The 20,595-nt window shown below is 39.6% G+C and overlaps 1 protein-coding gene across 7 annotated transcripts in view; it reads right to left on the reverse strand.

Moving 5' to 3' along the window:
• MCOLN3 (mucolipin TRP cation channel 3) overlaps positions 1-20,595 on the reverse strand; it is a 47,666-nt gene that overhangs the window by 20,376 nt on the left and 6,695 nt on the right. For 2 of the 7 annotated variants that reach the window (XM_009001606.5, XM_035252029.3), the window contains 2 exons: positions 7,025-7,254; positions 3,299-3,466 (listed from right to left, as the gene is read on the reverse strand). In XM_009001606.5, coding sequence (XP_008999854.1) covers positions 3,299-3,466; positions 7,025-7,254 — 398 coding nt within the window. Of the gene's footprint in view, positions 1-3,298; positions 3,467-7,024; positions 7,255-8,816; positions 8,906-9,138; positions 9,234-9,450; positions 10,437-20,595 lie in introns of those variants that run through there. The other 5 variants (XM_002751021.7, XM_009001607.5, XM_009001608.5 and 2 more) reach the window with 5 other exon arrangements.

A 20,595-nucleotide genomic window follows, 5' to 3' on the forward strand; every position in this document is an offset into this window, starting at 1 on the left:
TCCATGTCCTGAGGGACCTGGCCCCTAGCTCCTCTGGCCCTAACTGCCTATCATAATTGCCTCCCTCGCATTTTCTCAAACATACCAATCGCTTTCCAGCTTCAGGACCTTTGCTGTTGCCACTCCTTCAGCCTGGACTATTCTTCCCTAGATTTCAAGTCTTCAGAAAGGCCTTTTCTGACCACTCTGAGGCTAGTGTTATTGCCTTACGCTGGTTTATTTGTCTTCATACCACTCATCACTACCCTAAAGCAAAAGATATTTGTTTAAAATCCATCTTCTGCATTAGATTGCAAGTTCCACAGGACAGGAAATTTATCAATCCACTGCTCTAACACCAGCCTTCAGGCACACAGTAGGTGCTCAAATATTTGTCAAATTAATGGTGAGGTGAAAAATTACTATAATGGAATGGAGCTCTTTGTTACTAGAGCTAATCTGTGCACAGAGAGTTGGTTAACTGTTAGGATAAGAAAGATGATTATGGCACCAAGCTTTCTGTTAGCATTAGGATTAGGAAAGTGAGCCAGAAATCTACGGTAATAGAAGCAATCTCCCTAAGCTATTAAACAACATTATGTTTGGCATACAGGGGTAAAGTAGAATAATGCTGGAGATACTCAGTTCTGAGAGTTTTGTTTTCCATTTAAGGTACCCGGTAGACTAGTGTTCCTAGAACACATGATGTGTAATGAGAGGTAAATAGGGACAGGCAAGCAGGGGTCATGAAGTGCAGTCACAGCTGTGATGGGGCACTACAACCCTCCCAGAGTCCAGGTGTAAGTGTGAGGGAGTCCCCACAGGAATCACCTAGAGGTCTGAATCTCCAGACCACAGAATCTTGTGTTTTAACTTTTTAAGATCTTGAACTGTGAAAGACCAGAGGCCCAGGACTGCAGGTACCTGTTAACATTATAATTATATATGCCATATAGTTATATTATATAATATATACATTAACTGTATACGCTATAGCCAGACTTCCTTGAGCTCTTCATTCAGCTCTTTGTGCAAGTCTGAGCATCTAGCAAGAACTGGGTAATCTAGGGAAGCAGCAGGGCTGTGTCCAGCTAGAGGGCAGCCCTAGAGCCCGAGTCAGAGAATTCTGGGGCAGAAATGTGGTATGAGATGATGGTTGGAACTAACTGTGGAACTAACGATGGTGAGACTGCACAGAACAGCCAAGTGGTGGAGGCCTTGGTGGAGCTTTAACTACACTGGGCATCCATCCCTCCTGGTCTCTCCAGCTCTGCCTTGAGAGAAGGCATTTTCAGTCAGATCCATAGGTCCCAAGTCAGCCTTTGAGTTATAATACAGAAACACATTAAATATCCTTAGCTAAATGCTGTGGCACCAAAAGCAAGAGGCAGTAGGGAAAGGGGGTAGGAAAGAAGGGAGGCCAAACAGAAAGAAGAATTTATAAACTGTTTGAGCTGCAAGAATGAATGATTCCTAGAAGACCCTGAGGCCTTTCAACCTAAGCAACTGACCAGAAAGAAGAAACAGCCTAGGGACGGGTGGGAGGAGAATGAGAAGCCATTGGATTGGCAGTGCTGAGGTGCTTGTGACGTAGGTGTCTGGCAGCGTGGGAACCACTTGGAAGTCCCCTCATCATGATGATAGCTGAGGCTGGGTAGTGGAGGGTGTTTCTGCAGGAAAAGGACCAAGTTTTGAGGACTGCTCAAATTTAAGAGGCACATGAAAGAAAAGGAATCAGTAAAGCTGACCTAAAAATGATTGAAGAAATAAGAGGAAAGCCAAGAGATAGCCTAAAAAGAAAATAAGTAGGTCTCTCACATTCCAATATAGAAGCTTATATAATAAACAAAAAGCAGTGATGCTATAATCACAGTATTGGATCTGAATGAGCCCTGGAGATTATCCAGTAAGATGACATCTTAGGGCTAAACCCTTTGGGATAACTAATAGTCATGGATATGCTTCTAAGAACGGAGATGCCACTGCCCTATTTGTCAGTTCCTCTCAGTAACAATCACCTCAACTATTAAGTCTCACTTGAGACCAGGAGTTTGAGCAACCTGGGCAACAACACAGGGAGACCCCATCTCTACAAAAATAAATTTTTTAAAATTAGCCAGGCATGGTGGTACATGCCTATGACCCCAGTTGCTTGGGAGGCTAAGGTGGGAGGATCAGTTGTGCCCAGAAGGTTGAGTCTGCAGAGAGCTGTAATTGTGCCACTGCACTCCAGCCTCGGTGACAGAGTAAGACCCTGTCTCTCTCAAAAAAAAAAGAATTTAATGGACCGTTTACCTCTTGCCTTGATCCCACTCCCCCTTCCCAACAAAAACAACAAACTACCAGTTTAGATCAGACTAGCTTTAGAGAAACTTAATATACTTTAAATTCTAAAAACAGAGTATCTCCATCATTATGCTCTTAACAACTACAAATTGTAGGACATAATTCTGTTTAACAGTTTATGCAACTTATTTCTATTACTTTAGATTTCTGGCTCATTTTCCCAATCTCAGTTCTAACAGAAAGACTTCATGCCATACATATGTATTTTATCCTAGCAGCTTACCATCTCACTGTGCAGAGATTGTCTCCAGAAAATGAATAGCCATGATTGCACTATAATAATTTTCTGAAGAATTGTAATAATTTTGAAATGTGTTCTGCAAACTAACCCAGTTTGGGAATACTGACTTCCAAAATACTTTCAATGATACCTACAAATTTAAAATTTTGGGGTCCTGAGAAAGTACTTTTTATGGCAAAAATATATATTAGAAACTCACAATAAAATACAGTATTAATCTATATGTAAAACAAGCTTGTTTTCTGTTTGGCAGTTAGTCAGTGTCACAATAATATCATTGTCATGTATGACATAAAGGCCTTGCTTACTTTCAAGTGAATTTTTAAGTCTTGGTTGCTATACACACTCTGAAAAGTTAATATTCTCATTATTTGTTAAGGGGACCTGAAAGTGTACTTTCAGCTCTGAAGACTTAATGACTACTTACACTCAGGGTCATAGTTAGTAATTTTAAATCTTCCAGATTCCCATGCCAAGCCCTAACTCTGATTCTTTTAATTAAATCTTTAAAGTTTCTGCCTTTCTGTTACTAAACAAAAGCTTTTCTCAACTTCAACTTTTATAAAATTTTGTTAATATTTAAAAAAATTTTTTTAAATAATTTTGTGTGTGTTATTTCCAAGCAGAAATGTTCACCCTTCTCCACCTGAATGTCAGTTTCTATTATGTACATTGCCATCATTTTTTTCAGTTTGTTTTTTCCCAAGTAAATAATGCACACACTTGATTTACCTGGTTCACTGCGAAGATTATCTGATCATATACATCACTTTGTGTGTATACTGCATATGTGTCATCCATTCGGTCTATATATCCTTTTAGGAAAAGGTGTTTGAATGCCACAGTATTCTCCTCCTTGAAAGCTACCACCATCTGGTTACTTAGCCCAAATAAGACCAGCTTAAAAGAAAAAAAGAAAAGGTAAGAGGTTGGAAAATGTGGGCAGAAAATGCAAAGCAGAAGGTACAGGGACTTGAACAGCAAATAGAAGAGTTTAAACTGAATTCTTGGGGACATAAAGAAGGTTTTGCAGCAGGTGGATAATACACTAAGAAAGTCCAAGTCCTGTGACCAAACTATATTCCTGCGTCTGATCACCAAAACCCCTCAACTCATGTCTAAATTAAAGTATATTAACATCATATGTCCTTAATAGTCATGCAGTATTGACCTCAGCGTTTTACATGAAACTCAGTTGTTCACACACAAAAACTGCTGTCATGTTAACCTAAGGCCTTTCGGTTACACCTAAAAGCTTACCATACTCTAAGTCTCTCTTTCATCTTCTCTTCCTTCCCACCCAAACCTCTATCTCTCTATCTCTCTCTCACATACACACACACCCCCCACATGCTGTAAATTGAGAAACTACACTCTTTCTTAAATCCCAGAGTGAGGCAGAGTATATTTATATGGAAGGCGGGAACAATGTTGAACACCTGTATTCCATACACTATTCCAGGAACTTTCTTCGTATTAATCCTGTAGTATATTCCTAATATACCAATTTTAGAGATGAGGCTCAGAGAAGTTATATAATTTTTTCAAGTCACATCATTAGCCAGTGTCAATATAGTCAAAACTGAAACCTATGTCTGACAGACTAAATCTAAGTTCTACCCACCCTGTCATGCTACACAAAGTAATCCAGGGTTTGATCAGAAAAAATAGAGGAGATAAATCTTTTCCCCTCTCCCTTCCACATATGAGATACGGTCTGCACCCCACACATATCATCACCTAATCATCTCTGCACCTAACTCCCATTTCTGAAGAGCCTCTTTAATTGTCCTCAATGAGATGATATCTTGATATTCTGGGGATTTTCTATCTGTTGAAGCTGATGACCAAACAGCCCCAAAGAATTCCCAAAGATATACTTACCAGTCATTCAAATACATGAGTACTTCTCATTTGCCAGCAATGAGCTAGGGACTAAGGATACAATGAGAAGACAATTGGTCCCCGCCCTCAAAGGTTTAGTGGCAGACAGGAATAACAATGCCTGAGAGAAAACTGCCATAATTCAGAGACTAAGCCAGGTATTGGGAAAAGAGAAATTTTTAGTAGGCTATCATTGTAAACATCTTTCTTTTGCTGTTGCAAACACAAAATCTCCAACTTAACAGAAGAACCACCACATTTTCCCTGAGATAATCTGTTACCAATTCATCCTCATTTGCTCAATTATAAAGCTGTCTTTATCTAATATTTGTTTGATTGCTCTGATACAAATTAGGGAAACATCACAATTAAGAACCCCTCAGTGCCTTTTAAAAACTTACCTAAACACCTTTTACTTGCTTATTACTAGCAGCCTTAACATCTTAAACCATTGCCAGTTTTCTTTTGACCACCCTAGTAAACATAGGAAGGTTAGATGAGCTCCCTGAAAATTAAGAAGTAATTAAGAACATAAATCTTAGAGAAAATTAATCTGAGTTTGAATATCAGTTCTACTCTTCTAGTTTCCTGACTATGACAGGGTCCTTTTCCTTACCAAGCCCCTCATTGTTCTCATCTGTGAAATGAGGATACCACTACCTACCTCCAACTTGTTTTAAGAATTGAACATGGGCCAGGCATGGTGGCTCATACCTGTAATCCGAGCACTTTGCGAGGCCAAGGCGGGTGGATCAACTGAGGTCAGGAGTTCAAGACCAGCCTGGCCAACATGGTGAAACCCTGTCTCTAATAAAAATAAAAAATTAGCTGGGTTTGGTGGTGTGTGTCTCTAATCCCAGCTACTTAGGAGGCTGAGGCAGGAGAATCACTTGAACCTGGGAGGTGGAGGTTGCAATGAGCCGAGGATGGTGCCACTGTACTCCAGCTTGGGTGACAGAGAGAAACTCCATCTTAAAAAAAAGAATTGAAGATGATGACATCTATAAAATGTTTAGTCTAGTACATGGCAAACACTCAAGGGGTACCTATTATTAATCTTCATGTTCAACTGATACAGGCTTTTCCTCCTTATAAGAAACAATACACATAAACTTTTCAGTATTGTGACACATTGTATTAGCACTCAGAAGTTAAGAATATCAATTTCAACTTGCCAAATATTTGGTTGAGAATTGAATATTCATTTTCAGGATGATATGACAGATAGAATGCCTGCCTTCAAAGTCTTAATGTTCCTACTGACTAGCCATGCAACTTTTTTTTTTTTGAGACAGGGTCTCTCTCCTTCACCGATGCTGGAACTCAATGGTGTGATCACCACACCTGGCTAATTTCTGTATTTTTTGTAGAGACAGGTTTTCACTATGTTGCCCAGGCTGGTCTGGAACTCCTGAGCTCAAGCAATCCACCTGCCTCAGCATTCCAAAGTGCTGGGATTACAAGCATCAACCACCCTACCCGGCCAAGCCATGTGACTTTAAAAGAGCTCTGTAAATATCAGTTTCTTCTTCTGTAAAATAAGCCAGTAGGAATGTTAGAATTACATGAAATAATGTACTGGAACAGGGTAGTCATCAAATTTTTGTCTCCCTGGAAACAACATCTAGCTTTAGAAACAAGCAAGAATTCTACCAACTTCATATGACTGTAGAAATTGCGTTGGTTCTCTAATAATCATTAGCATTTGTTCTCAATAAGCAGTTAAAATTGGTAACATCCTGTTTTTTTAATCTCTTCTTCAATACCAATTGTTTATGTATTTAGGCATTTTTCACCAACTTAAGGAGAGTAAGTAATAATAAAAATAAACCTATCACATCTACTTTTCTCATTAAAATCTGCTTTTATTTTGCCCTTTTGCTTTTAGCAAGATATAATTACTCTCACCAACAGGAAAACATATTTTCATAAGAATAAATCACAGCCAGTATATATCAACAATCACAAAATATGGATCCCCCTCCTCCCCCACAAAAATGTTAAAAGCAGCCAAGGAAATGAGATTCAAAAGCTCCCTTTGAACTAAAAAGAGGTCCTGTGTTTCACTAGCTCCTGACACTCCTCTTCTGTTAGTTAACTCCACATTCTTCCACTGAATGGTTCTCATGATCACAGGGCTGTGAAAATCTAAGAATTTGCCTGTAGCAGGAAGTCTCGAAGTTTCTGAATAGAGAAATTCTCAGGCAACTAACTAGGAAGGAAAAGAAAGTCCTAATGTTGGACAACACTAGTTTCCATGGCTTATTTAGAAACCAGCTGAACCTCTTTATTGGAAGCCAAATAGTTTTCTTTTCCTGAAAACTAATTAGATTATGTAACTAAAATTATAACTTAGCGAAAGATGAGAAGAAAAAAAAGAGAAAAAAGAAGCCAAACTTTTTCACAAATGTTGAGGACAGAAGGGTCTAGGATTGTATGTTTTCTTATTTGTTATCGCTCTACATTATGCATATAGTTAAAAGTTATAAAAAACGACAACAACAACAACCCACTGTCCATAGTTCTCTTTGTTATTAAGAGGCTTTCGCCAAACTCATGATCTGAGATGCTTACCTGGATAGTCACCATTGCAATTTTTAGAATTTGTATGGCAAGTTTCCATGGTTTTCTACCTCGAGCCCAGAACTTCTCACAGGGATTCATAAAAAAAAATTTGAGTTTTCGCCTCATCTGATCTTCTAATAGAAGCTCCTCAGATGGAGATGTATGCTGGTTAAAATTACAGCGATTTTCCTCTTCATGAGAGCTGCAGCTACTTATAACTATCTCAGGATTTGCCATCTCTAGGGAGGAAAAACAACAACCACCAACATTTCCATTTAGTGAATAAAGACACAAGTCCATATTCTTTGCTGTTGCAGGAGGAAGCTCAAACAAAAGTTCTGGTTTCAAATAAGACCCATTGCTTTAAACTGCATTTTAGATGTTTACAGAATCAGCTCTGATGTTAGACATTAATTATGAAGTGAATTTTCACCTAGTTAATAATTACCAAATTCAGGGGCTGCTCCCATTAGTAAAAGATTATATGTACATATATATAGGATGTATATATTTCCTGCCTCAGTATAGTTAGAGCAGGATCAGAGATCTGAGGGCCTGAAGAAGGACTTCAGAGGGTAAGTGGACCCTGAAGTTATAATGCAAACTTTCATATATGTGGCTGTGGATACTTTTTCCTGGAAAGTAACTAAAACTTTCACAGATTATTAAAAAAATGTTTCAAACCACGAGTTAAAGATAGCAGGATGTAGTGTAAAGAACCAAGGCACACTTTGGTTTCAAATTCTGGTTCTATGACTTGACATTTCTGCAATCTCAGAGAAATCATTTAGCCCTTCTGAGCCTCAGTTTCCTCTCTGGCAAAATGGGAATAACAACACCTACCCTTCTATGATTGCAGCCAGAATTCAATACCTATGACTGTAGTGAGCATTAAATGAAAGAGCAAACACAGCCTTTGCATAGAGTCTAGCGCTAAGCAGACTCACCTACCTAACACGCACAGCAGACAGAGCAGATTCCTAGAAAGCCAATGAGGTCCTTAAGGAGCAGCATGAACCTCAGGAAACAATTGTTTTACAAAGGGGAAAGCAGGCACTCAATTTAAGCCTAATTCCCAATCTGTGGCATCACTTGTAACGACTTTTTATTGAAGCCCTTATATTTACAGCATATTTTCAAAGTACTTCATACCTATTTTGGGGAAGGGGTGCCTTTGAAAAGAGTTGGTCTGGTTTCATTGTCTTCAGAACTAGCTTTTTTAAAGTGAGAGAAAGTCACTCCAGAGACTGGGATGGAGCTTGGGTTTTCCCTAAGACTAAGACTGATATTATACTATGGAAATCTGTTTAAAATAAAATACTGTAAACCACCATTGGTGAGTAGGGTCCTTCCATATAGAATAGAAAGGCAGGCTTTATTTGACATTTTAATAATAACCTGTAGTTGGCAATGAAGGAGGAAAATTGTAACCTGCATTCATACAATATCTGACAAGTCACTGTTCAGATAGATATCATGCTGCTTTCCAAGTCTAGAATCCCACTTTTGATTCCAATTCAAACATTCTTAGCAAGCCCAACGACTCTGAACAATAGATATTGGCTATAAAAACAACCATGAGGAAGGTTTCTAAACTCTTGATTAATGAAAAGATTAATAAGGATACTGCTGAATGAATGAAACATAAAACATATTTACTGTATAGCATACACAGTACCTTCAAAATGAAATAATTATAACTCATTAAAGTATGGCTCATATATGTGTGTGTTAAAATGCCTGTCAAAGCATAAATACAGTAATTCTTAAAGTCATAAAGGAAAGAAAAAGTTATTAATACATTAGGATTTTCATTCAACGGGTTTTTTCCTTCGAAAAGGCATATATTTTAAACAGCATTTGAGGAGACTTCATCTATGGGACTTAAAACGCAGATGATTTCACGTTAACCAAAGCTTGCATATGAACTAACACCAACGTAATAATGAAGCCGTTAATAAGTATGTTCAGCTGTGACAGCATAAAAAAAATCAAGCATGTTGGTGAGTTATATATTGACATTAAGCCCTTTCCACTTTGATACAGGGAAAATTAAACTTTAAACACACTAGCCACACACCATGTAACAGTAACCCACAGGAACAAAGAGAAAATAAGCCAACCAGCATTAATCTATTCAGCACATCACAAAGCGCTGTCCTGGAAGCAAGACGTTTCATTCACCAGGACCGGCAGCTGACTTTGTAAACGTTAGCTTTACGCAGTCTGAAAAGCCCTTCCGAGGGTGTACTTTAAAAACTGCAAACGGTCGGGACCCCCAACAGCTGAAGGAGGTTTTCATAGCCACCCTTCACATTCACCCGGAGCGCCGGCGCGGGAGGCAGGAGAGGTGGCCCGACGAAGGGGCCATCCTGAGAGGCTACCGAGGTAGCAGGCATACTCTTAGAAGGAGCCAACGGACACACACAGGTTACCTATTGCTGGCGGGCAGAGGCTTGATTGAAGTGAGCTGTAGAAAATTAGAGAAAGCCCGGAAGTGTGTATACATATAGTAAAGGCCTCCCAGTTGGCGAGAAGGTTACGCAACCTCGTTTTTTTCAGAAGCGCTTTCGCACTTCATCAGACACAAAACTGGTCTCTCCGGTCTTTCTTTCCTTTCTTTTCTTCCGTTTCTTTCCTTCTTTCTCTCTTTTTTTTTAAGCGTCGAGACTTTTGTCGGGTAGTCCGCGCGATAAAGAGCCGGAGGGTTGCAGCGATGTCCGAAAGCGGTCGCTGCCATCCCCGGGCACTGTCCTTGAGCTCAGACGGCCGCAGCCCAGCTGGCGGCTGCTTTCAGCCAGCGCAGGGACCCGGGCCTGAGCCCCCACTTCCAGCCGCCCCCACCTCTAACAGGGGGACAGTCCGCCTTGAGAGGGGCCGCCCGAGCCGCGTTAGGACCATCTCGAGACCCGGCCAGCCTCCAAGCCTTCCAGCGCAGGAGCTCGGGGTCGGGGTGACTTCCAGCCCTCAGAGCCAGGACCGCAGGCTTCCAGGTGTGTAGCGGACCGTAGGGTGACCAAGGAGCAGAGCCCCGCAACCCGCCCAGCCCCGCGCGGGCCCCGCAGGGGTGCGCCTTCACTGACCTAATGCGCGCGGCGCTGGGGCGGCGCGGAAGAGCTGAATCTCAGCTCCAGCCCGCTCGCCCTCCATGGCGCCGACGGCCCGGCCCGAGCCTCCCGCCGCGTCCCCGACAGCTCGCTGCCTCCCGGCCTCCCGGGCCCTCTCTGCGCGCTGCCGGCGTCGTTCCCGCGACATCCGACGCCCCGGGGCGGCGCCCGGCGGGCTCACCTGGGGGACAGCGGGGAGTGGCCGCAGCTCCGGTGTCCGCGGCGAGGGCGCAGGGCGAGTTAGCGCGCCGCTCCAGCAACCTCGAGCCCCGCTCCGCCCAGGATTAGGCGCGAGGACTAGCGACGCTACTGCTGCCCGCGCATCCTCCACCCCTGCCGCTTTAACTCGTGACCCTCCTCCTGGCTCTGGTTCCCGCCGCGCCCTATCGGGGGCCGCCTTTCAGGAGCACAGGTGGGGCGCAGGAGCCCGTCGGAAGGAAGCCGGCTTTGAGCCCGTTCTCTGCCATCCTCACCCCAACAAACTCCTCCTTTTCTCCGTGAGCAACCCGCACCGCCCTGCTGGGGCTTGCCGGCTTTGCTCAGGAGCTGCAGCTGGCGCGCGGGGACCCCCCCCCCCTCAGTTGGTTGCCCGGCTCCGCCGGTCCGGATGTCCAGCGCCTAGCGCCGGCGAATATGAAGCCCGGCTGCAGCCTCCCATTCTGATTTTTGCAAACAAGGTGAAATCTTTAATGTCTTAGCGTTTCAAGCCTGAACCTTGTTCCCTCCCTGGGTCTTCTAGTTTCAAACAAATGCTGTGAAATGAGTGGATAGTCCACTAGATTCTTCTGTAGATTGGGGACTGGGTTAGAAAGAGCCTTGGGAAGCTTTTCCAAGAAATGTAAATAGAAATGCCTGAAGTAGAGTTTGAACCATAATCTTTTTCTTCATAAATTCTCTTTAAATATTAAACCTTAATACCCCTTATCAGGAATGGATCAGGAACTTTGGTTAATTTTAATTATAATTACTTTGGATTTGTTCTGGTTTTTAATTTTCGCTTACTTATTTTTATTTATTTATTTATTTATTTGGCCACGGGTAAGTTGGTAAAAGTCACTGAATTTCCCTACTAGGGTATTCCTGAAATGAGGTCAATACCTGTCAAACCTTTTATAAAACCTGTCTTCAAATCGCATGGATTACTTATACATGGAAATATATTTTTTTCAACAGGATACAATAATTTTATTCTGTTCATTAACCCGGATCCCACATACTGTGAGCAAGGTAGATACCCAAAAAGGATGTAATCGGCACAGTCAATTCTCAAGTGCAATTTGGAAAATATAAAGTAATCTTTAATCCCGGTAATCCTACACACAATGTAATACTATCTCTTTACTTGATGGTAAGAGTTTGAAATGCCTGATTGTTCAGGAACAATCTGAACTTTGGAGAAGTTCACAGTCATAAATGATAGCCCTTGCTTAACCCTTGTTTTAGCTAAGTTATGAAGACCGGTCAATAGAAAAAGCCAGGTTTTGGAAGTCAGATAAGGGCCCAAATTCCCTTCTGTGCCACTTATTGGATAACTAGGGAGTTACTTACAGGGGGACAGTCCACCTTGAGAGGGACGGCCCACGTTACTTAACTCTAGGGAGTTAACTTACCTTCTCTTAACCCCTTTACATTTATGTACAAACTAGCTAATAAAAGGAATGGTGATTTTTAATTAATATGTTGCATGTAGAGCACTCATTACTATAACAGGCATATGTGATGTGCTTATACATGCTGATTCCCCCTTTTTATTGAAAGACCTAAATTAATGAAAACATCAACTATGTTCATAAATTACAAGACTTGATATTGTTAAGATGTCGGTTTTCACCAAGTTCATTTACAGATTCAACCCATGAAAGTTTCAACAAAATGTCTGAAGAAATTTCAGCCAGATTCTAAAATTCCTATGGAAGCAAAGGTAAAGAATCCAGAATAACCAAAGCCATTTTTTTTAAAGAAAGATAAAACTGGAGGATTTATCCTACCTATAGCTATAAAGCTATATAAGCCAGACAACTTGGTACTGATGAAGACAGACATATAGACAATGCAATAAAATAGAATCCAGAAATAGAATCACACATATATGGTCAATTGACTTCTGACAAGATGTTAAAACAATGTAAAGGAGAATATTAAATTTTAACAATCAACATAATGATGTTACTGGCTTAAAGGAATACACTGACACCAAGTCAAGAGAAACACAGGAAACGCTGACATCAAAGGTTTACATAAACATTTCTGGAAAGCAGGAGAGGAGTGCATAAAAGAAAAGCAGTTGAAATCTAATCAGACAATCTTGCTTTTATCTTTTACAATGTTATAAGTGTGTGTTTCTTGACTTGTCGGTAAGTCATTCTTGCAAATAAACATTAATATATTTATATGAATATATTGTGCTAATCTTTAACAGTATTGCAAGAAATAAGTGTTGGAAGCAAAAAAAGTCCCTACATTGGTAATTTCAACATGATTCTTTTTCTTTTTTCTTTTATTTTAAGACAGCATCTAGCTCTGTTGGGCAGGCTGGAGTGCAGTGGTACGATCTCAGCTCACTGCAACCTCCACCTCCTGGGTTCAAGTGATTCTCCTGCCTCAGCCTCCTGAGTAGCTGGGATTACAGGTGCATGCCACCAAGCCCAATTAATTTTTGTATTTTTAATAGAGACACTTGGCCTCCCAAAGTGCTGGGATTATAGGCATGAGCCACTGTACCCAGCCTCAACATATGATTCTATGTAGTGCTTTTAATGTTGCTAGAATATCCAAATGGTATATTACTATTATAACACATTTTGGTAGACAACCAACTACCTATACAACACCTCTCATGAGATTATAACAGAGTTGAAAAACTCCTATCACCTAATGATGTAATAATGTCACCATGATGACATTGTAGAGCAATGTGTTATCTACTTATCTACCTTTTGGAGACGCTGGTGTAAATAAATCTACTGTACTGCTAGTCTATAAGAGTGTTGCATGTACAGTTATGTGCAGTACATAATATTTGACAATGATAATAACCAACCATGTGACTGGCTTACGTATTTACTATTATCATTATTTTAGAGTATACTTCTACTTGAAAGAAAAAAAAGCTAGCTGTCAAATAGCCTTAAAAGAAGTATTACAGAAGACAGTGTTATCATAGGAAATGACAGTTCCATACCTGCTATTGCCCTGGACATCTTCTAGTGAAATTAGATGTAGAGGTGCAAGACAGTAATATTGTTAATCCTGACCCTGGGTAAGCCTAGGCTAATATGTGTGTTTGTGTCTTAGTTTTTAACAAAAAAAAAAAAGTTAAAAAAAATTTAAAAATAGCAAAAAGCTTGTAGAATAAGGATATAAATAAAATATTTTTGTATAGCTGTGCAATGTGTTTGTGTTTTAAGCTGTGTTACTACAAAAGAAAGTTTTAAAAATTTAAAAGTTTATACCATTTCCATTGTGCAATGAAAAATAAATAATAAATAATTTAAAATTTTCTTTTTGGGATGGAGTTTCGCTCGTTACCCAGGCTGGAGTGCAATGGCGCCACAACTTCCGCCTCATGGGTTCAGGCAATTCCCCTGCCTCAGCCTCCTGAGTAGCTGGGATTACAGGCGCGCACTACCATGCCCAGCTAATTTTTGTATTTTTAGTAGAGACGGGGTTTCACCATGTTGACCAGGATGGTCTCGATCTCTTGACCTGATTTCTTTCCCTCCCCTCTCTCCCTCCCTCCCTCCCTCCCTCCCTACAAAAAAAAAATGTGTGATTTAACACCCATGCTACCTGACACTTTCAGCTGAGCTATGTTACTCTAAAACAGATAGGAATTTTGAATATGAAGATAAGGATGTGGAAAAAAGCTCCCTTTCATCCAGCAGATACCAAGAATGTCATAGAGATCTACTGGCTTCAGATTCAGGAAAAAAAATTGGAATTCTTGAAATCATGTTATTTTGTAGTTTTCACAACTCTTTACATGTTTTAAAAACATAATGAATAACCATAATAATAAACTGAATGCTGAAAGTTTCAGAGGTTTATTTGGTGATAATAAAAGCATGATTTATTATTATCAACCAATATTCTGAAGTAGACTTTTATGTATTTATTTATTTATTTTTGAGACAGGGTCTTGGTCTGTTGCCCAGGCTAGAGTTCAGTGGCACAATCATGGCTCACTGCAGCCTCTACCTCCTAGGCGCAGTGATTCTCTAACCCCAGCCTCCAGAGTAGCTAGGCCTACAGGCACATGCCATCATCCCTGACTAACTTTCAAAAATGTTGTAGAGATGGAGTCTCCCAATGTTGCGCAGGCTGGTCTTGAACTCCTAGACTCAAGCAGTCTGTCCACCTTGGCCTCTCAAGTGCTGGGATTAAAAGGCGTGAACTACCTTTCCTCGCTTAAAATTTTATATTCCCAGGCTACAAACCTGTGCAGCATGCTACTGTACTGAATACTATAGGTATCTGGAACACAGTGTTAAGTATTTGTGTATGTAAACATGTCTAAACATAAAAAAGGTACAGTCAAAATAAGATATAAAAGATTAAAAATGGTACAGCTGTATAGGGGATTTACCATGAATGAAGCTTGCAGGACTGGAAGTTGCTCTGGGCGAGTCAGTAGGTAAGCAGTGGCTGGGCGCGGTGCCTCACGCCCGTAATCCCAGCACTTTGGGAAGCCAAGGCGGGTGGATCACGATTATAAAGTAAAAACTTACAGTAATCTAAGATTATTATTAAAGAAAGAAAAATGTTTAAAATAAATTTAGTATAGTTTAAGTATATGTGTTTATAGTTTACAGTAGTGTAATGACCTAGGCCTTGACATTCACTCACTGCTTACCTACTGACTCGCCCAGAGCAACTTCCAGTCCTGCAAGCTTCATTCATGGTAAATCCCCTATACAGCTGTACCATTTTTAATCTTTTATATCTTATTTTGACTGTACCTTTTTTATGTTTAGACATGTTTACATACACAAATACTTAACACTGTGTTCCAGATACCTATAGTATTCAGTACAGTAGCATGCTGCACAGGTTTGTAGCCTGGGAATAATAAGCTATGCTATATAGCCTAGGTGTAAAGAAAGCTATCCCATCTAGGTTTGTGCAAGTACACTCTATCATGTTCATACAATGACAAAATTACCTAACAATGCATTTGTTAGGATGTATCCCCATCATTAAGCTCTGCATGACTGAATTTGAATACCCAGTCTTGTTTTCTGCATTTTCCAGAGTTTGAATATTCACTAAAGGTATAGTTCTTTGTGAAACAAAATACTTTCATTGTTAAAAAAGTAAATGAGCTTATATAGAGCAACAGATACCCCAATGTGCAATCTGATAATACTTTGGAAGCACATTTAACAAGTAAACCAACATCGAATGCAGAATGAGAGGAATTTTCTCTCATCTGGAATATGTCACAAAGCAACAATGAAATCTATCACATAAGGAAATTGTTTTATGTGTTTTAAATTGTCATTTGAAGAATTACTTTTTAAAACTTAGAATTTTTTATTTAGAATTTATTTTGTATTAATGCTTCTTTTAATAATTTTACTATGAAATATCTAAGACAGGTAGTGATCATTATCATATGTAATCAAATATATAGTCTACTTCAGAATATTGGTTGATAATAAATCATGCTTTTATTATCATCAAATAAACCTCTGAAACTTTCAGCATTCAGTTTATTATTATGGTTATTCATTATGTTTTTAAAACATGTAAAGAGTTGTGAAAACTACAAAATAACTTATGATTTCAAGAATTCCAACTTTTTTTTCCTGAATCTGAAGCCAGTAGATCTCTATGACATTCTTGGTATCTGCTGGATGAAAGGGAGCTTTTTCCACATCCTTATCTTCATATTCAAAATTCCGATCTGTTTTAGAGTACATAGCTCAGCTGAAAATGTCAGGTAGCATGGGTGTTAAATCACACATTTTTTTTTTGTAGGGAGGGAGGGAGGGAGAGAGGGAGAGAGGGGAAGGAAGGAAATCAGGCAATGAGAGAGACATTGCTGACCTGGATCTAGAAGTCTACAAGTTGATTTCTTTTTTCTTTTTTTTGAGAGAAGGAAAGAAAAAAAAAGAGTGAAGGAGAGGAAGAAAGAGGAAGAAGAAGAGGGAGAAATAACGAAAATGTTGCTTTATTCATAAAAAATGGGTATTAATAATGGCCAATCAATATTTCATTTAAACCTATGAGTAGGTGTGATGTGGTATTGACAAGAATGTATATTTTGTGTATTTGAAGTGGAGAGCTCTATAAATATTTATTAAGTTTACTTGTTCCAGATCTGAGTTCAAGTCCTTGATATCCTTAGTAGTTTTCTGTCTCATTGAGTCTAAATCTCTATGTATCTGGGTGTTAGGATCGTTAGCTCTTGTTGTTGCATTGATCCTTTTACCACTATATCTTTGTTTCTTTAAAATCTATTTTATCAGATACGAGAATTGCAACTCCTGCTTTTTATTTATTTGTTTATTTTTGCTCTCCATTTGGTTGGTAAATCTTTCTCGATCCCTTTGTTTTGAGTCTTTGTGTATCCTTGCATGTGAAGTGTGTCTGGACGTGGCATACCGTTGGGTTTTGGCTGTATCTTTTGATTGGGGGATTTAGTCGATTTAAATTTAGGATTACTGCCATTTGATGTTAACTGGCTGTTTTATCCATTTGTTGATGTAAATTCTTCTTTATGTTGATGCTTTTTGCTTTTTAGTATATTTTTAGAAAGGCTAATACTGGTTGTTTCTTTCTATGTTTAATGCTTCTTTCAGAAGCTCTTGTAAAGCAGGCCTGGTGGTAATAAAATCTCTGAGTACTTGCTTGTTCATAAAAGATTTTATTTTTCCATCAGTTGTGAAGCTTAGTTTGGCTGGATATGAAATTCTGGGCTGAAAGTTCTGTTCTTTAAAGATGTTGAATATTGGCCCCCACTCTCTTTTGGCTTGTAGAGTTTCTGCTGAGAGATCTGCTGTAAGTCTGATAGGCTTCCCTTTGTTGGTAACCTGACCTTTCTCTCTGGCTGCCCTTAGTATTTTCTCCTTCGTTTCAACCCTGGTGAATCTAACGATTATGTGCCTTGGGGTTGCTCTTCTTGAGGATTATCTTTGTGGTGTTCTCTGTATTACCTGGGGTTGAATATTGTCCTGCTTTGCTAGTTTAGGAAAATTTTCCTGAATAATATCCTGAAGAGTATTTTCCAGCTTGGATTCATTCTCTCCGTCACATTCAGGTACACCTATCAAACATAAATTTGGTCTTTTCACATAGTCCCACATTTCTTGGAGACTTTGCTCATTCCTTTTTATCCTTTTTTCTCTAATCTTGTCTTCTCGTTTTATTTCATTAAGTTGGACTTCGACCTCTGATATCCTTTCTTCTGCTTGAACAATTCGAGTGTTTAAACCTGTGCATACTTCTCGGAGTTCCTGTATTGTATTCTTCAGTTCCATTAATTCACTTATATTCCTCTCTAAGTTGTCTATTCTCATTAGGATTTTGTCAAACCTTTTTTCAAAGTTCTTAGTTTCTTTACATTGGGCTACAACATGTTCTTTTAACTCACAGAAGTTTCTTATTATCCATCTTCTGAAGCCTGATTCTGTTAATGGGATGTGCTCATTCTCCATCAAGCCTTGTTCCCTTGTTGATGAGGAACTGTGATCCTCTTTAGAGGAAGAGGCGTTCTGATTTTGAGTATTCTCAGCCTTTTTATGCTGGTTTCTTCCCATCATTGTAAATTTATCCACCTATCGTCTTTGTAATTACCAACTTTCAAATTAGGTCTCTGAGTGGAATCCAAGTTGTTAATTCCCAGGGCCAAAATATGAGCAACCCTCTGCGCCGGCCAAAACAGCGGCGTTAAGACTGATGGTGCTTTTCTACCTGGGAATCTCCAGTCTGGCTTCCTTGTTGAGTCTGTAATAGGCGACTCTGCCTTCCCAGAGCTCCAAACCTCAGTCAGAAGGGGAACCAGTCCTGTTTACTCTGCACCAAGAGCTGCCGCGCCGAGGTGTCGGCAAAACCGCTGCGCCGGCCACAAGAGTCGTGCTGGTGACCCGTGCAACTCCTCCAAACCTCGGTCAGAAGGGGAACCAGTCCCGTTTACTCTGCACCAAGAGCTGCCGCACCGAGGTGCCAGCAAAACTGCTGCGCCGGCCACAAGAGTCGCGCTGGCGACCCGTATGGCTCCTCCACTGGGAATCTGCTCCATGAGCAACCAAAATTTGTCTGAAAGTATGGTGTCCTCTCATTCTCTGCACTTTAACTGGGTGCTGCAATCCCGAGATGTTAGCGATCAGCCATCTTGGATCATTCCTAAATTACACATTTTTAAATCCAAAATAGTTTTTACCTTTCTGTCTTCTTACATCTGTAACTTTCATCTTTCTCCTCTTCATTTCTTCTTTTTTTCTCAATAAAATTTTTATTTTTTTAACACATACATATTCAGCAAGTATTTATTGAGGACGCCTATTTTCCAACAATGGTATTAGATACTGTCAATGAAAATATTAATAAAACATAGTTGCTGTTCTTAAGGATCTTACAGTCTAGAAGATGATTTTTTTTTAATTTTGAGAAAATTTCAAATACAGAAAAGTACAAAAATGACAATACATTAATGCCATTCAATGCCCACAACCCCACAATTGAACACATTTTACATTTTCTTTTGTTTTTGGTCTTCCTAATTTATGATAAATAAAGCATTATAAAGTGAACCAACTAATATGGTTTGGCTGTATCTCCACTCAAATGTCACCTTGAATTGTAATCCCCATAATCCCCATGTGTCAACGGAGAAACCCTGTGGAGGTGACTGGACCATGTGGGTGTTTTCCCTCATACTGTTCTCATGATAGTGAGTGAGTTTTCAGGAGATCTGATGGTTTTATAAGTATTTGACAGTTCCTCCTTCACACATACTCTCTCCTGTGGCTTTGTGAAGAAGGTGCCTGCTTCTTCTGCCATGATTGTAAATTTCTTGAGGCCTCCCCAGCCATGTGAAAATGTGAGTCAATTAAACTTCCTTTGTTTATAAATTAACCAGTCTCAGGTAGTATCTTTATAGCAGTGTGAGAATAGACTTATACACCAAACCTCCCCAAGTGCAACCTTCTATCATGTGAATCATTTCAGTCCATTGTAAAACTTTTCTTGAATACACATTCTCATTATATATAGAAATTATTCATGCATGTTTTTGTTTACAAAGATAGCATTGCTCCGTACCTCATCTTTAATACTTACCTGATCATTTTGTCTTAAGCTATATTCAAGTTTTTTTTATCTTAGCAGCTTTATGCTAATTTATTGACTATACCATATCATTCTATGCATTTCACTGCTGATGGACATTTAGGTTGCTTCCATCTTTTGCCATTATAAAAAAAAGTTCTGCAGTGAACATCCATGAACCATTTCCTCATGCACATGTGTAAAATTGTCTCTAGGTTAAATATCCAGAAGTAGAATTGCTAGATTATAGGAGGTATTCATTTTTAGTTAATATGAGGAAGGAGACCCAGGCATCTAGGATCACCTCCCCCTTGACTTCCACACTGCATTTCAATAGAAGAAAAGCCTGGCCGACTGGTGCCTCCTAAATCACCTTCCTAAAATAGCAGACATGGTATGGGGGAATCTCTCCAGAAGACATTGTTTTTACTTAAACAAAATCAAACCCCACCCACTCCTCCACTGACCAAGACCCTTTCACATGTAATTTCTAAGGCTGTAAACCTAAGATCCTTTCACATGTAGTATCTAGAGTGTAAGCCATATAAAGGCAGAGCTTCTCTTTGTTAGGTGAGCTTGGTAGTTAAGACAAAACTTGTCGCCTGGCTCCCCGCTGTAATAATAATAAAACACCTTTCCTTCCTAGTTCAGTGTCCAAGAAGTCTGTTTCTTGTGACCAATTCTGCTTCAAATATATACTGCCAAATTACTCTACAAGGTGGTTGTTCCAAATCCTTTAATGAATATTTGTAGCATACCTTCTATATGCCAACATAGACTTAGATACTGGAACAGGAGCAGTAAGCATGGCAAAAATCCCTGCCCTTGTAGACTTTTCATTTTAGTGGACAAAAACAGTAAAGTACATAGTGTGTTAGAAGGTTATAAATATTATGAGTAGAAATAAAGTGGAGAAAGGAGAATGAGGAGTGCTGAGAAGTTGGCATTTTAAAGAGAAGAGAGTAGGCCTCACTGAGAAGTTAAATTTTTTTGTTGTTTTTTGTTGTTACTGTTGTTGTTTTGAGACAGAGTCTCACTCTATCACCAGACTGGAGTGCAGTGGTGTGATCTCAGCTCACTGCAACATCCACCTCCCAGATTCAAGTGATTCTTCTGCCTCAGCCTCCCGAGTAAATGGGACTACAGGAGTGTGCCACCACACTCAGCTAATTTTTTTGTATTTTTAGTAGAGATGGGGTTTCA

Source organism: Callithrix jacchus, chromosome 7, assembly GCF_049354715.1.
Source record: "Callithrix jacchus isolate 240 chromosome 7, calJac240_pri, whole genome shotgun sequence".
NCBI classification, from domain to species: Eukaryota; Metazoa; Chordata; class Mammalia; order Primates; family Cebidae; genus Callithrix; species Callithrix jacchus.